The 15,124-nt window shown below is 36.4% G+C and overlaps 1 protein-coding gene across 1 annotated transcript; it reads left to right on the plus strand.

Moving 5' to 3' along the window:
- The first annotated feature begins 1,693 nt into the window (after positions 1-1,693).
- LOC124342177 (pectinesterase inhibitor 10-like) lies at positions 1,694-4,471 on the plus strand. The gene is made up of 2 exons (XM_046795141.1): positions 1,694-1,698; positions 2,860-4,471. Exons 1-2 carry the CDS (start codon positions 1,694-1,696, stop codon positions 3,584-3,586), a joined length of 732 nt encoding a protein of 243 aa, XP_046651097.1. The 3' UTR covers positions 3,587-4,471.
- Positions 4,472-15,124: the final 10,653 nt, after the last annotated feature.

Raw genomic sequence — 15,124 nt, forward strand, 5'->3', positions numbered from 1 at the left:
AAAATAATGCCCTTTATGCAAGATTTGTTCGACCTCGAAAAAATCATATCCCGGATCGGATACAGATGCCATAGCTGAATTTCTGATATCAAAAGAATTAATTAAGGCAAAAGAAAAAACAATTTGTTGTGAATGAATAGTTGTTGTGGGTAAAAAATCTTGTTGTGAGTGAAGACTTTCAACAACAACAACACGAAAAAGCACAACTACAAAATAGACGAATACGTTTAACTTACATTGACAGCAGATCCAGATAACAATTATAAGCTATAATCAAACTTTTTTCCTGAACTTGATGTAAAAACTTGGAAAACCAGACGACAAATTCGGACAGCATTCCATGAAAAACAAAACAAACAGTGTTGCCACATTACTCTTTTGCCACACGTCGACATTTGGTGGTGATCGTAGAAATTCCATTTAGACTAACCTTCTTCTTCTTTGTCTTGGGCTTCTTTGTCTTTGGCGTGGCTTCTGAGTCGCCATTGAAACATTTGTGATTTCGGAGAAGAAAATTTTGATCACAAAAACAGGATATAAACGTCTCACTTACGGAAATAGGTTTGATGGAAATGGATAAGGAAACTAAACCCACGTCGCAAAAAAAATTGAAGAAGCAGAAAATGTAACGACGACAGATTCCACCATATGGGGATTGTTAATTTGGGCATCTTCTCGCAATTTGGACGCTACTAGGCTCACGTATCTACTGCATTGTTATTGTGGTGTATTGTCAATTGATTTGAAACTTGTTGTTTTCACCAGGCAAGACAAAGATTTGTATACTGTTGGTCGTGGTACAAGTTGCGACATTGTAATCCTCTAGGATATGACCAAAGTCAAGGTGGACAATCTCAGTCGGCTACACTATGGTTTCAGAAGAGTGCAGGAGTCGACAGACATGAGTCGGATTTACCTAGAAGATTACTCATCAAATGGAACATTTGTTAACGGTGCATTGGTGGGAAAAGGAAATAAAAAAATCCTCAGCAACGGTGATTAAATATACATGGCCTGTGAAAAAGGCAAATTTTTTACCCATCTCGACCCACAGCAGCCCAAGACTGGATTTCCGTCAAAATTCAACATTTAATTTTCTTCTTTAAGCAAATCATTATTGAAAGGCCAATTCCACATGTTCTGAACCCCCACCCCATTGGCTAACTAGTAGGACTTTGCATTTTGAAGGTTTTCATTGTCATCAATGTATTTTTTTTTGCTGCTACAAGTGAAAGAATAATTCAGAAAAAATGAACACAAATAAACCTTTTTTGATAATAACATTTATTCTCCCATCATGCCATGAAATACTAAAAAATAAATACGAAAACGTAGTACCAAGAATAGGCTTCATTACATAGAGGCTGGTATAGTGCTTTAAAATTCGTTCAATGTTCGAGATCAACAGACTACTGTGTTTCATTTGGTTTTACTATTTCGCCTCGTACGACTTGTGCATTTTTAAAGCAAATATTAAAAATTTCGTACTGTACCCATTTGGTAAACATTCCTGACTGGCTAGTAGTAGCTTTGTGCTGCAAGCTTCATACTGCTTGTGGAAAAAGCAACTTTGAGTGAACGACTTCATCTTATTTGCACATCTCGTCACATTTCTGGATTTGATTACTTTCCACACAACGACTTCAAGCTGGTTCCACTACAAGAATTGCACAGAGAAACTATCAGCTGGCTCATGGGGTAAGTTAACGTTTTTTTTATTGACTATGTGTGCGTCAATCATGGCAGATGGCACACATGTCTTTTCATGTGCCAAGGAACGATGGCAATTTCAGATATAAAGGCCTAGCCGTTATTCGTCATGTTCAGCTTCTTTAATCATATTTCGAGTGTTTTTTCTTGCCCGATGACAAGGCAATGCAAGTTTATTATTGGCAAATCTTTATCTATCTGAAACGTGCACACACATATTCGGGGGATTTTTTTGTTCCCGGTTTTGAATTAGTTGACAAATGCCCGAAAAACTTTTGTTTTACCATTCCCCCTTTCTTTGTTTCCCTCCATACCTTCGGGCTATGCCGCGGGTAGGGAAACGCTGAGCTACATTTCTCGTAGATGAGCCAATAATTGATGTCTAGCAAATATCTCCTTAACCCCGTGAATAATATTACAAAAAAAAATCAGAAAAATAAAGAAGAGTTTTTTATCTTTCTGATGAAAAAAACCCGATGGCTCTACGATAAAAATAAGTAGGCCTATTTAAAAAAAAATTCCCGTGCGAAACACCGTAGGCCATATCTCGCGCGGGTTAAAACACCACAATTGGCATGGGGTGAGCCAATATTTGTGGTGGGTACTGTACATAAAATAAATACAATTCCATTTCAACCGGACCAAAAACTTCAATCGATTCAATTGTTCATTAAAACTGATAAGTTACTTTATTTTTAATTAAAACTATCTCATTTTTTGCTAACTACTCCCAATAGATAACCATCACCTATTTCAAAAAACGGTAATGTGGCAGGATGTCCTGTTTTGCTAGTGATCGTTTTAATTTCTATGTGCAATATCGGCTTGACTTCTCGTCGGAGTTGCGCATCGTTTGTGTTATCTCAGTGCAATAGAGAAAATTCGGATTTGGCTGAGGGTTTAAGCGACGATGAAATTGACAAAATCCTCAGTCAAATAGACCTCACTGTCTTCATCGCCCCTCCTAGCACGCCAAGCGCCTCCACTCCACCTTTTTTCACAAAATGATTGAAACATTTTTTGATGTGATTAGAAGAAGATCGCAAGCCTAGTTCACTTTTCACTTTTTTTTAAATTAAATTTCATCATATCATCATCATCATATCATCATCATTCATCATTTCATCAAGGATCATTGGATCCTTCAAGTTCTGATCCGGTGTCATCATTGAATCCCTCAAGTTCTGCTGCTTCATCATTGGATCCTTCAAGTTCTGCTCCGGCTTCATCATTGAATCCTTCAAGTTCTGCTCCTGCTTCATCGTTGGATCCTTCAAGTTTTGCTCCGGCGTCATCATTGAATCTTTCAAGTTCTGCTCCTGCTTCTTCATTGGATCCTTCAAGTTCTGCTCCGGCGTCATCATTGGATCCTTCAAGTTCTGCTCCGTCGTCATCATTGAATCCTTCAAGTTCTGCTCCTACTTCATCATGTGATCCTTCAAGTTCTGCTCCAGCGTCATCATTGAATCCTTTTAGTTCTGCACCTGCTTCTTCATTGAATCACGCTAGTTCTCCTTCGTTGTGTTCTCCATTGGAATCCGTTGTTGGTGCTACTTCGTCATTGAAAGACGCTACTACAGCTTCATCTTATTCATTGCATTCCGGGATGACCCCACAGATCGGTTGTGGAACCATTTTTGTTTCATTGGAGGAAATCAGACCGTTGACTAAAGTTAACCAAAACATCCCATTGGCCAAACGACCCTGGGCCAATAATAGTGCTGGTAGCACAAGCATTCTAACCGATACCCCAGAGAAGATGAAAATTGACGAAGAAAATAGACGAAAAGAGAAAGACATAAAAAAGAAAGAAAGAGAGCGAAAAAATTTAGCACCGAAGAACATTTTTAAACCAGCAGACAAAAAAAAACATTGAGAAAAAGGCAAAAAAATCAAAAAGAAATGAAAACGAAGAAGAAACGATCAATGTAAACGAAGAAGATGACGAAAACTGCAATAATACTCAAGAACAAACTGTTACTCAAATAACACGTACTGGTCGTATTGTTAAAAAAAAGAGCAATTACTAACCTATAGCTCGATGTTCTTTTCAATTTATTGTGTTTAGTTAGTGAATTTTCATTTTAAGTCAACTTAGTTCATGCACAATTGTAATTCTAAATCACTGTTTTGTACGGTGGTGTTCATTAAAATTACAACTTAACGTTGCCGTCCAGTCAAAATAGAAACCTAGAAGATCCAATCTAATTATTTTTGTGTGTGTTGTGTTGTGCGTAAATTTAAAATTTAAATCAAATGTCAAACGGAGTAATGTTCCAGTTCAGGTGTCTTAAACCAGTTCAACCAGAAATAAAATACATCGTTAATTCAACAAAATCTTAATCTTAATCTATTGTTATGAAAACACACAGAGAAACATACAAATTAAAAGTTATTGGCTATCTATCGTAGTCGCTACGTTGTTGTAGCGCTACGTATCTGTTAGCAACTGGAATTTTAAATTTCTTGTGTTAAATAAGCTCCTCTCATTCCACGGCCATTGCTGTCCGATTTCACCCAAGTTAATCGTCCAATATTCCCCCAAAACCCCCTCTTCCGGTAGAAGCGTGATAATTATTATAGCACATCACATAATTTTTTTTTCTTTTTTACAGCGTGTTAAAAACTTTGAAATGCTATCCACAGTTGTGACTCAGTCCGTCAATGCATATCTACGCATCCACGATCGAAGAAAAGGAGGGGGCTCCAACCCGTCGTTATCTGACCACCTCGTTCGTTCAGACGACGACGATTTAGCGAAGTTTTGTTTACCTGATTCTTTCGCCATCTAACGAGAAACATTCCAACAAACAAATCCAGAAAAAAAAGAAAATTTAAACAAACAATACAGCGCAAAAAACTCTATTAAGAGGAAACTTGAAAAGTTCTCCTAAAACCGAAGGATTTGATTTTTTTTTATTTTTAGAAATATAAGTTATGTAGCCGGGTGGTTGAGTCGGTTAAGGTATCCTTATAGGTAATCGGGTACAATCGGGTCGTCATGGGACCATTCTGCGTGGGAGTGAGTTGTGTTCTGGGTGGGTTTTTGCTTGATAAGCTTCACTGTCGTGATGGCAAATTCTGCAATTTGATCCATGGATCTGATTTAATTAGAGCAATATAAGCCGATGCTTATATTTTTCCGTGGTCCATTTGCATATTTTTTTTTTTAGGTTTATCTTTTTGGCCAAAACAGAGGGATAGGTTAAAATACTGGAATTTTTCTGTTTTTCGGTTCTGTTTTTTCAAAGTTTTGACTATCGAGACGTCATATTGTTGTCTCAATTACTGTTGTAAATATTATTTCCCTCCCAAAATGTATGTTGCAATGTTGCACCCCCCCCCCCTAGTTGTTTGCAACTCTTTCTCACCCCCAATTTCTTTTTCTTTGTTCTAGAAACGGCAGAACACGTCCCACTCTCCCATTGACAGGTTACTGTCTCTCGCTCTTTCTCTCTTAATTTCCCATTCAATTCTCCCAAACTTAATTCTAACTTGTTTCCGTCTTTTCAATACAAAGACTGAAACAGAGTCGTTATTTCTCGACAATCGCCATTTCACTAAATTGTGACATTTCATCTGTTCATTTGATGATAGTAACTATGCTATAATGGGAAGGTATAGTGGCAAAATACAGTAACAATTATTAGTTATGGTCTTATGATATGCCACGAACGACTGAAGACTAACTAGTAGTCTGGCGCACGCTGGGAATCTATGCTTTCGAATTAGTTTCGCGGCAATACAAGACAAAGGACTTATAGAATGGAAAAAATTACCCAGGATTTTGCGGAAATCATGGTCTGGGTATTGTAAGTATGATCAATGGGAAGTTCCATTCACGATTGTTTTCCCGACCTTCGTGAAGGTTTTTGCTCTTTCAGAGTAATCGATAAAGATGGTGTCACTCTCCAATAAGTTTTCAGTTATAGTTCTTTCTTCGTGAGTAATTGAAGAATGCTTCCTTGTTGTGAATCGATGGCGTTGTGGTTTGCAACAGCTTCCAATAGAAACTGGATAGCCTTAGAGGCAATTTACAAGGCTGGTTTGACGCACAGCAGCAGACTAGGTTTCCTTTCACTATTGTGATCTTGATAATTGGTTAAAAAAAATCTTTTCGATTTTTCTTTGTTGTATCCTCAGTAGAAACTGGCTTTTAAGTCGACAACGCTGAGAGCGATGATTGGTTTTCTCAAGCATGACGGATTTTAAACGGATATCCAAGTTAGCCCAGGAGGACATTCATCAACGTTGATTAGTTGGATTGGGAGATATTCCCTTGTTCTTATATTAATTTTGGTTTTTAGCATAATTTTAAGCGTTGGTGTCCCCTTGCTTTTTGGACGGAGGGTTGTAGAATCAAGGTCTGCGAAATATCTTGGTGGGAGTGTTGTGATTTTTATGATGTGTGGTAAGATTCTCTGGTTGTTCCTGAGATCCATGGATTGAGGACAATTCAATTCAATTTTTGCTGGCCAATTTTAGTCGTGATTAGTTAGTTAGTAGTAGCATGTGTCGTGTAATGGTTTAAGACGGTCGCATATGGTGATATGAACCAGTTAGTGTGTGTAGAAAGAAACGGTCCCAAGAACACAAGAAGATTGAATAAAGATGAGAAATTGACATTTGTGCCGTGTAATGGTTTAAGACGGTCCCATATGGTGATATGAACCAGTTAGTGTGTGTAGAAAGAAACGGTCCCAAGGATATTCCAGAATAATCTGGAATATCCAAGAACACAAGAAGATTGAATAAAGATGAGAAATTGACATTTGTGCCGTGTAATGGTTTAAGACGGTCCCATATGGTGATATGAACCAGTTAGTGTGTGTAGAAAGAAACGGTCCCAAGGATATTCCAGAATAATCTGGAATATCCAAGAACGAGTGTAATAAGTGAAGCCTGGAAACAAATTTTTTTTTTAATTTTTAAATTTGTCTATGGCCAATTTTTGCGGAGAGGGAGAAAAAAGATTAAAGGTTCTTTTCATTGCTGAGGAACAATCGGATGGGCTTTGAGATGTAAATTTGTATTTAATTGGTTTTTATCAGAGTCAATTTTGCTATAGTGTGAGACGATGTCAGAATGAAGTTTATTGAGTGTTTTTTGTAATTTAGGCCAGTGAATGAGTTTGTTGAATTTGGTTATAAATTTGAAAGCCCCGTCGGTTTCTGATTTGCTATTTTTCTTGGTGAGCGATTGGTTGGTTAGTTTGAAGACTTTCCGGAACGTTTTATCGAGGATTTTTTTGTTGTATCGCATAGTTTGGAAATTTTTGATCATTGACCGGGCGTGACGTCGAAATATAAATTTGTCAGATGAGATCCGACGTATCCGTAGTAACTGGGAGTAAGGAGTTGCGTTGATAGTATGATGTGGGTGGGTGGATGCAGGGTGTAAATAGGCACCAGAAGCCATGTCTTTGGAATATGGTTCCAGGATGATAACATTTTTATGAGTAATGGAGAAAGTGGTATCCAAAAAGTTTTGTGTTTTAGAAGGAGGGGTGATCTCATAATTGATATGATCATTAGTGATCGCAAGTATGATATGTATTTTTTCCGGTTTGATTCCGGAATTAATTCCGGTTTGTTAATGATAAAAAAGAGGTCATCCATAAAACGGAGAAATAAGAGTAGACCTGCCGGTGGGTTGGTGGGTTGTGAATAATTTGGTGGGTGGTGTAGTACATGTACAAGTTGGCAAAATAAACTGAGATACAGCAACCCATTGCCGTTTCTTTAATGTTGTGGAAGAAACGCTTATTTTTAAAGTTGATCATGGAATTTGTGAGAACAAGTGTCAGAATTTCGGTAAAAAGTCTGTGAGGCGGTGGGTTTTTTTTTGTTTGGCTATAGCAATTGTTTGTAGATGATGTTTGTTTTCTTTGTAAAATTTTGTGGAAGCTTCGATTCCGGCTTCCTATGGGATATTTGGGTAGAGACTTGTTACATCAGCGGTAATGAGAGATCAGTTTGGTGGTAAAGGTTCTATAGGGAGTCGATTAGAGAAGTCGATGGTATGGACGAGTGATCCAGGGATAAGTTTGAGAAGGTGGTTAGTTAGTTCAGTTACGTATTTGTCCAAAAGATATGTTACTGATGTGAAAAATGCTACGATTGGTCTACCAGGGAATGTTTGGCTGGTGGGTTCAATTTATTTATGTATTTTAGGTAGGAAATAAATGAATGATCCAGTCGGGGGAAGATTACAAATGGCTTCATCCTCGGTAAGGGTGATTAGGCGGAGGGCTAGTAGATTTTCAGAAATGGAACAAAACATTTGTTTGATGGATTGTAATTTAGAGGTGAATTCATCTTGAGATAATTCTTTATAAATTTGTCGGAATGTTGCCGGTTGCCTTCTCTATCATAATCCTCAACGCTCCAAATTAAGGTATTCCGACCTTTGTCTGCTTTCATCACGTGGATATCAGTTTGGAGAGAGAGTTTTTTGGCTTCTTTAAGTATTTTTTCGTGTAATACTGGGGATGAAAGGAATGGGTTGCCACCTGTTTCGGCACTTTTTTTCGGCACTTTGATTTCGTCGTTTTCGGCACTGTTTTTGTCGTTTTCGGCACTGTGTTTGTCTTTTTCGGCACCGCCGCCAGATTCATTTCCAGGCGTCATGTTTTTGGGAGGGTTGCCAGGCGTGTGTGTTTTTCCGTTTCGGCACTATATTTTTCCGTTTCGGCACTATGTTTTTCCGTTTCGGCACTATTGTATTTATAAATAAAATTTTAACACCACATTTTGAAACTCTTTTCCTTTTCCTATTCTGCGTATAGTCTAGTAGGGGAGATGTGGCACATTTCTTTTCTTTACGCTGCTATTTATATAAAAATTAAAATTCTGAAAAAATTAAAGTATAGGGGTGATTCCCTGGCATTTATTTACATTTGGTAATTTTCTTAATTTTTTTCGTTGATTCGTTTAAGAGTTATGTGATGAAATGCCAACATGAAAAAATGGGCTTCCATTGCTAAATCTGTGCATGTAGAAAACCGACATTTTTTTCCATCGATGTATTTCTTGCACTGATTTGATACATCTTTGTGACATCTCTGCTGTTTTTACCCCATTTTTTCATATAATCGAATTTTTCTGACAATCATTCGTATTGCAAGTAATTGATGTTTTAGACTCGGAAATTTTAAGTGAATACAACTTTTTCTTAAAGTTAGATTCTTCAATTTTTGAAAGTTGAATTTCAGCAATCTCTTCTTTTAAAACAGATATTTGTGTCACAATTTCAGTTTGCTTATTCTGTAATTTGCTTCGCAAATTTTTGGACTCTGCGTGGAACATTTCCTTTTCATTACCACTGATTCCTTTTCACATTTACCACGAACAGCGTTTTAATCACTTCGTCGTCGTGCATCCAAGATTGATTTCCATTCGTTTTTAATAATACGAGAAAGCCATCCTGTTTGATGAGGGTGTCCAGAAGGCTTGGAAAAAATTATTGCTGTGTTGATTTCTTTAATAAGACGAGTAATAGGTTCTGAAAAATTTTTCACGTTTTTGATTGACGGAATAAAAATTAAACCCAGGCAAAGTACCTCCGTAACTTCGTATGTGAGTGGAAGTTTAGATTGATTAATAAATATTTTTTTAGTAGTTTGTTAATTTCTTCGGGTGAATTAAAAACCATTGGTTTGTATGTAAGAGGTACTGACGTGAAAAAGTTGCGATAAGGAACTGAAAAAGAACAAAAATCTTTGTTTATTGCGTTTTTAAAAAAACAAAGTACAAAAAAAATTTTTTAAGGGTTCGTTAGTTGTTGAAAAATGTTGTTTTGGAGCTGTTGATTTCCCTGGGCAGCGCCATTGTTCCATGGGATGGGTGGGACATATTGCGGAAATTGTTGTTGAGATATTTGTTGAGACATCATCATATGAGGGTAAAATTGTTGTGGGTTGATAACAGCGATGGAAAACGGGATTTGTTGAGTCTGATTTACAGGTGGTGATGGAGATTGACCTTTATCAGGTGAGTAGAGACGTCGTTCTGGTGAGCGAGATTTGCGTCGTTGGCCGATTTCTCGTCGTTCATTTCGGATTCGGTTAACGACCGTTTGCGGAACATTACGAAGTTGAGAATTTATTGTTTGTTTGACCAATATTTCCATTCTAGAAAGATTTCCTAGTGCTGGTGGGTTTATTACCGAAGTTTGTTCAGCCCAAAGTGCGTGCTGAATGTGAGCGAAAATTCCTGTTTTGATTTTTTTGGAATCTTTGATATCGTTCGGATCGATTTTGAAATATAGCATTCGGATTTCATCTCCTTCCTGATTTGGTTTGACTGTTGAGCAGGTTAGCCAGTTACTGCATTCATCTTCTGTTAGGTAGAAAGGTGCACATGGATGATAGACATGTTGGCCTTGAATGGCGAGGTCCAGTAGGAAGAACGATTGAGGGACCGGTATGTCAGTATTCTATGGAGTACGACGGAAGAATTGGGTCCAGGCGTTGATATTCAATAAAGTGCATGGCGACCGACAATGCAAATAACGGTCAGTTTAGTTTCGGTGGCAGTGAGCCATTTCGGTTAAGTATCTTCATCCTATTCAAAACCCAACAAAGAAGGAGAACGCGAAGGAACAATGAAGCAGGACCTGCCTTACCACACACGCCATTAGTAAAGATTTCTCGCTGTTATACATGGGCGGCGTGGCAAAGGTTTGATGTAATTCCGGTCTTTGTATACATACCATTTGCCAATATTGCTCATGGAAATTCGCCCATTATACAAGAGCAGATAACACGATTAGTAGGCCACAAAGGATTTGTTTTTACAGAAGCACGATTTGGAGCAGATATAGGTTTTTTATTTTGAAGTTTGTATTTTGTTTTATTTGTATTGCGTATAGTTGTGTTACGTATTTATTTGTATTGTTTTTTTTTAAATAAGGGATTGGAAAATTCATCCATATCAAACGAAGAGCTTCCGGTTTGAAACCAGATGTTGTTGTCTCTGTTGCTACAGTAAGTGCTCTGAAAATGCATGGTGGTGGTCCTTATGTTGTTCTAAGAAATCCTATCCAAGCTGCATATATAGAGCCATGGAAACAGGATTTTATAATCTGAAAGCGAAACTTCGGTTCACTTAACTTGAGTTATAATGCAATTTTAACCACCCACACAGCACATTTGACTCCCAAGGACCTCCATAGATCCTCTTAATTTTCTACCCAGTCTTCCCAAAATCCCAAAATTTCTCTTAAAACCACCTTTTTTGTCACCTGACAGCTGTCTGAAAGCTTCCTCAATTTATCTTGGAAACTCCACAGGCAGATGTAGCAGGAACCCTGAAAAATGAAGTTGATGGAAAATAATCCATTTTCCAAACTTAGAACCTTCAAGCTCTTTAACTTTCTCCAAGCTTGCTTACAACTACACCATTGTTAATTTGTAATAATATATACATTTTTACATATTTTTATTCTCCATTATTTACTTTGGATTTATAAGCTGTTTTAGTTATGTACACTTGCTTGACACACGAGAAATGGTACTATATATTGACGCATTGATATATTAGCTGGTAAACAAGATCAAAATTTCATGGGTGTGTAAAATTTAAGCCAATATGACTGTAACTAATTAATAGATATTTTTAGGCTGCTTCAAATGAAGTTAAAGTGTAAGAAAAAAATACTGTCGTTTTTAACATGGCCTACAATGTTGTTTTTGCGTTATTTGTAAATGCACGTTTTTGACGGATTTGACACGTAGTCTTTTTTTGTAGATTCTTATCTGGTCTAAGCTTGTCTAGAGAAAGAGGTGTTTTTAAACATTCGCCATATCCTCTTATCCCGAAAAGGAATAAATAAAAATAAAATTTTCTGAGGTGAAATGGCATGCACCTGTAAATTTGCTGTTTGACCGAGCAGTATACGTGTTTTTGCTATCTTCACTAATTTGGATGTCAGGGCCGCTACAAAAAAACTTTGGAAACTTCTTTGTAAGGATTGTTTTCAGTAAGATCAGTTGTTCCCACCGTTGTGGTAGATGATAAATATACCATTCACAGTTTCTTTGTATGTGTTATGCAAACAGGATCCACAATCACCAGTTTAACTTGGTCGTCGGATAACGTATTGGATTTGTCTACTTTCTGAGTTTATTTCTCTTTAATTCGGAAAACGTCTTCAGATACTTTACCCGACGGCGAATTTCCTTTGCAGATTTCCAGGATCCGAGGATGGAGAACACCATCGAAGGACAACTTGCAGATGGGTGACCTGCTGAAGAGAATAGACAAAATTTTTTGATTTTTTGGTTTTCCAATATTGTATTCCCTACTATATATTGTATAGTAGTTGTCGTAGTTGTCATCGATATGTTTTTGTTTTTAATTCGACATGTTTTCTTGTTTAACAGTTACAATGAATATAAAAGTTTTTTAATCCATCAGACGGGCCTTTAAAAAATCGAGGAAAATCATTCTTCACGTGCTCCAAGGTAATTTTCGCACTTTAGGAATACGGCTACCACTCTACCAGTGATGTTACGGCCGGTAAAAACTGACGAATGCAGAAGTCGAAAACTAAATATGGACAGCATAACCCCTCCCCCCCCCCCCCCCCCGAAAAAAAATATCAAAATTGCGATTCACTTCAAATCGATCTCAGACGTCAAATCATGGGCATGCAATAGTGACACGTTAGTCGGCCGTTTTTGAAGCAACTTGCACGTTTCCTCCAATCGTGAATTTTGGCTGCCAAATGGGGCGACTTTTAATGTTTTTTAGTGGAATGTGGAAATATACACTTGTGTAAATCTCAATGCCAGGATTGATCCCATTACTCGTTTCAACCTCGCCTTTCGTTTCGAACCGATACCTCATAAGTTGATGCTGATGCCTCATCTAATTTGTCATTGTGTAGACGCCGACGACGATTGATTTATGGAACAATGTTGGAATTTTTTGTTCCCAGCTTGCTTGCGATGCTTTGCGATCGCCGTTAACCAAAATATCCCTCTGAAAATTCAAATGGCAACAACGACTGACAATGACACTACATTGTTCTTTTATAACGTAACCTCATAACACAATAATCTCATAATGCGACATTTCTAGTGGTAGAAAGAAATGCCTGAGATTTAACGGCAATAGCAGTACACGAAATTTTTCAGATTTTTGCAAAGAAATCCCCCAAGTCAATTTCTTGGATGAAAAAAAAAACCGGAAGATAGAAATAGAAGAATTAACTATAATGGTATTGACAAGTGTCTCTAAATCCTTTTCCCAAACATTCCCTTTGCAACGAGACAAATGAAGCAAGTCTTACCAGGACAGATATTTTGGTCCTTTTCCTCGTTACTTAAGTTAGGTAAATGGACACTTTAAAAGAACTTGCCAGCAAAGGCAAGTTGGAACAACAAATTTGAAAAATTAAGAAAACATTTTTTCGTTATTTCACAATGTCTGTACATCAATCGACGATGAATTTCAAGGCAAATCCATTGATATGCAAAATTTATGGGTTTAAATTCTAAGTTTAAGCATTATTGACCAAACATTATTTCAGTGAAATTGCTGGATCGATCGGAAATAGCGATAATATTATATATTAGACAATAAATAATACAAGATTACAATTTTTATGAGATAGATTGTATTGGTGTTGAAAAGAAACCCAAAAATACTGCCATAATGTATAGTGCAAAAAGTCAAAATCGTACTGAAGACCTTTCCTATTATATATGAAGGTCTTTTGCACTGTAAATCACTGTAAAATAACTTATTCAAGAGTAACAATACAAGATTGGGTTATGAATGTAAGTGGTAGGTTGCATTGTTTATGGAAGTAATGACAATTTACCGGAAGATTCACGAAAGTTAGCAATAGTGCTATAAACATAAATCTCTTGTCGAAAAAAACTATAAACATTCGTGAAATTTAGGGTCGATTACGTGTAATTTAAAAAAAATTCAAAATTTGGTCCAATTCGAGAATTTTCGTGGACAAAAACGTTATTAAGGAAAAAAACTGGATTTTGGACCATTTTTATTATTTTAACCGACAAATGAAATAAAACCAAAATTTAACGATAACCACGAATTTTGGGTTCTTTTGGGCCTCCAATTTACTAACTCAATTTTGGAAGCTTTTCGATTGACGTGGAAGATTAATGGGTTTTATTGCGTAGTTTAATCATTATTTACCAAAAATTATTTCAGGGATGTTGGATAGAGTCTAACAAGGTCCAAGAAAATTGCTACTTCATTTTTTTTTAAATATTTTTTTTTAAATAATTGAGCAACAGGGCATATTGTTATACCTAGGATTAAACGAGAAATTGTTAATTTAAATCTCAAAATTTCCCTAGTGGACAGGAAATTCAGGCCCTGTGCTGGCTGTAAGAAAAAATCACGCTGTAAGGAATATTTAGAGTAAAGGTGGACTAATGTATAAATAATTATACCAAAAGATTAGGAATACAAAGTTTTACAATATTGAAAAAGGTTTTTTCAATTTTTTTAGTATTTTTCGAAATATTTCGTTACCAGGAAATGGAAGAAAATTGTTAATTTTGGAACAGCAGACGCGTATATGGACAACAAATTTCGAAAAAAAAATGTCGTTATTTCGCAATGTCTCTATAACAATCTACGCAGATTTTCAAGGCAAATCGATTGATGTGATACATTTATGAGTTTTATTGCTTGATTTAAGCATTATTAACCAAACATTTTTTCAGGGACTTTGGATCGAGTCTGGCCAAGAAAATGATTTTTTCTATTTTGTTTTTTTGTTTTATTCTTTTCGCAAAATGATATTTTTAAAAAGAATAGGGTTTCAGTCATTTTTGCAAAAAATTTTGAATTTCATGTCAACATTTGAATTAGATAATGGCCTTTTTTTGTCGCCGGATCTAATGTCCAAAACTAGCCCACAATTGTTTTTATCGGAAATGATATTCGAGTCGTATCGTTTTTTCATTTATCTCATAAATCTTAATTTAAAATACAAATAGGACGAAAAACAGTAAATATTATTTTTGATATAATGACAGCCTTGAGATTCGAACAAATGACCAATAATGGTGATTTTATCCTCAAGCTACCACCTAACCTACTGTTCCGCCCAAACTAAAAATGTGTGAATTCTTAAACCTGTCTATTCAGTTGAGAATTGATAGTAGAATTAATTTTTCCGGCTATGTTTTAAATTTGGAACAGCCTATCATGGCGTTTCATGAAATAATATTCAAAACACCAGTTCTGAGAATCAAAATCAAACAATATAATATATACACATATACACATACATAAAGATATTCACATTTTTTAAAATCATTAAATCCACTCTGCCATCTGAACCTGCGTCGTATATTGATCAATTCCAATGTATGATTGATACCTGCGAGAAGTGGCCGTAAAATTGATTTTCAAGGGTTTACTGA

The sequence above is a fragment of the Daphnia pulicaria genome, chromosome 6, assembly GCF_021234035.1.
Source record: "Daphnia pulicaria isolate SC F1-1A chromosome 6, SC_F0-13Bv2, whole genome shotgun sequence".
Lineage (NCBI taxonomy): Eukaryota > Metazoa > Arthropoda > Branchiopoda > Diplostraca > Daphniidae > Daphnia > Daphnia pulicaria.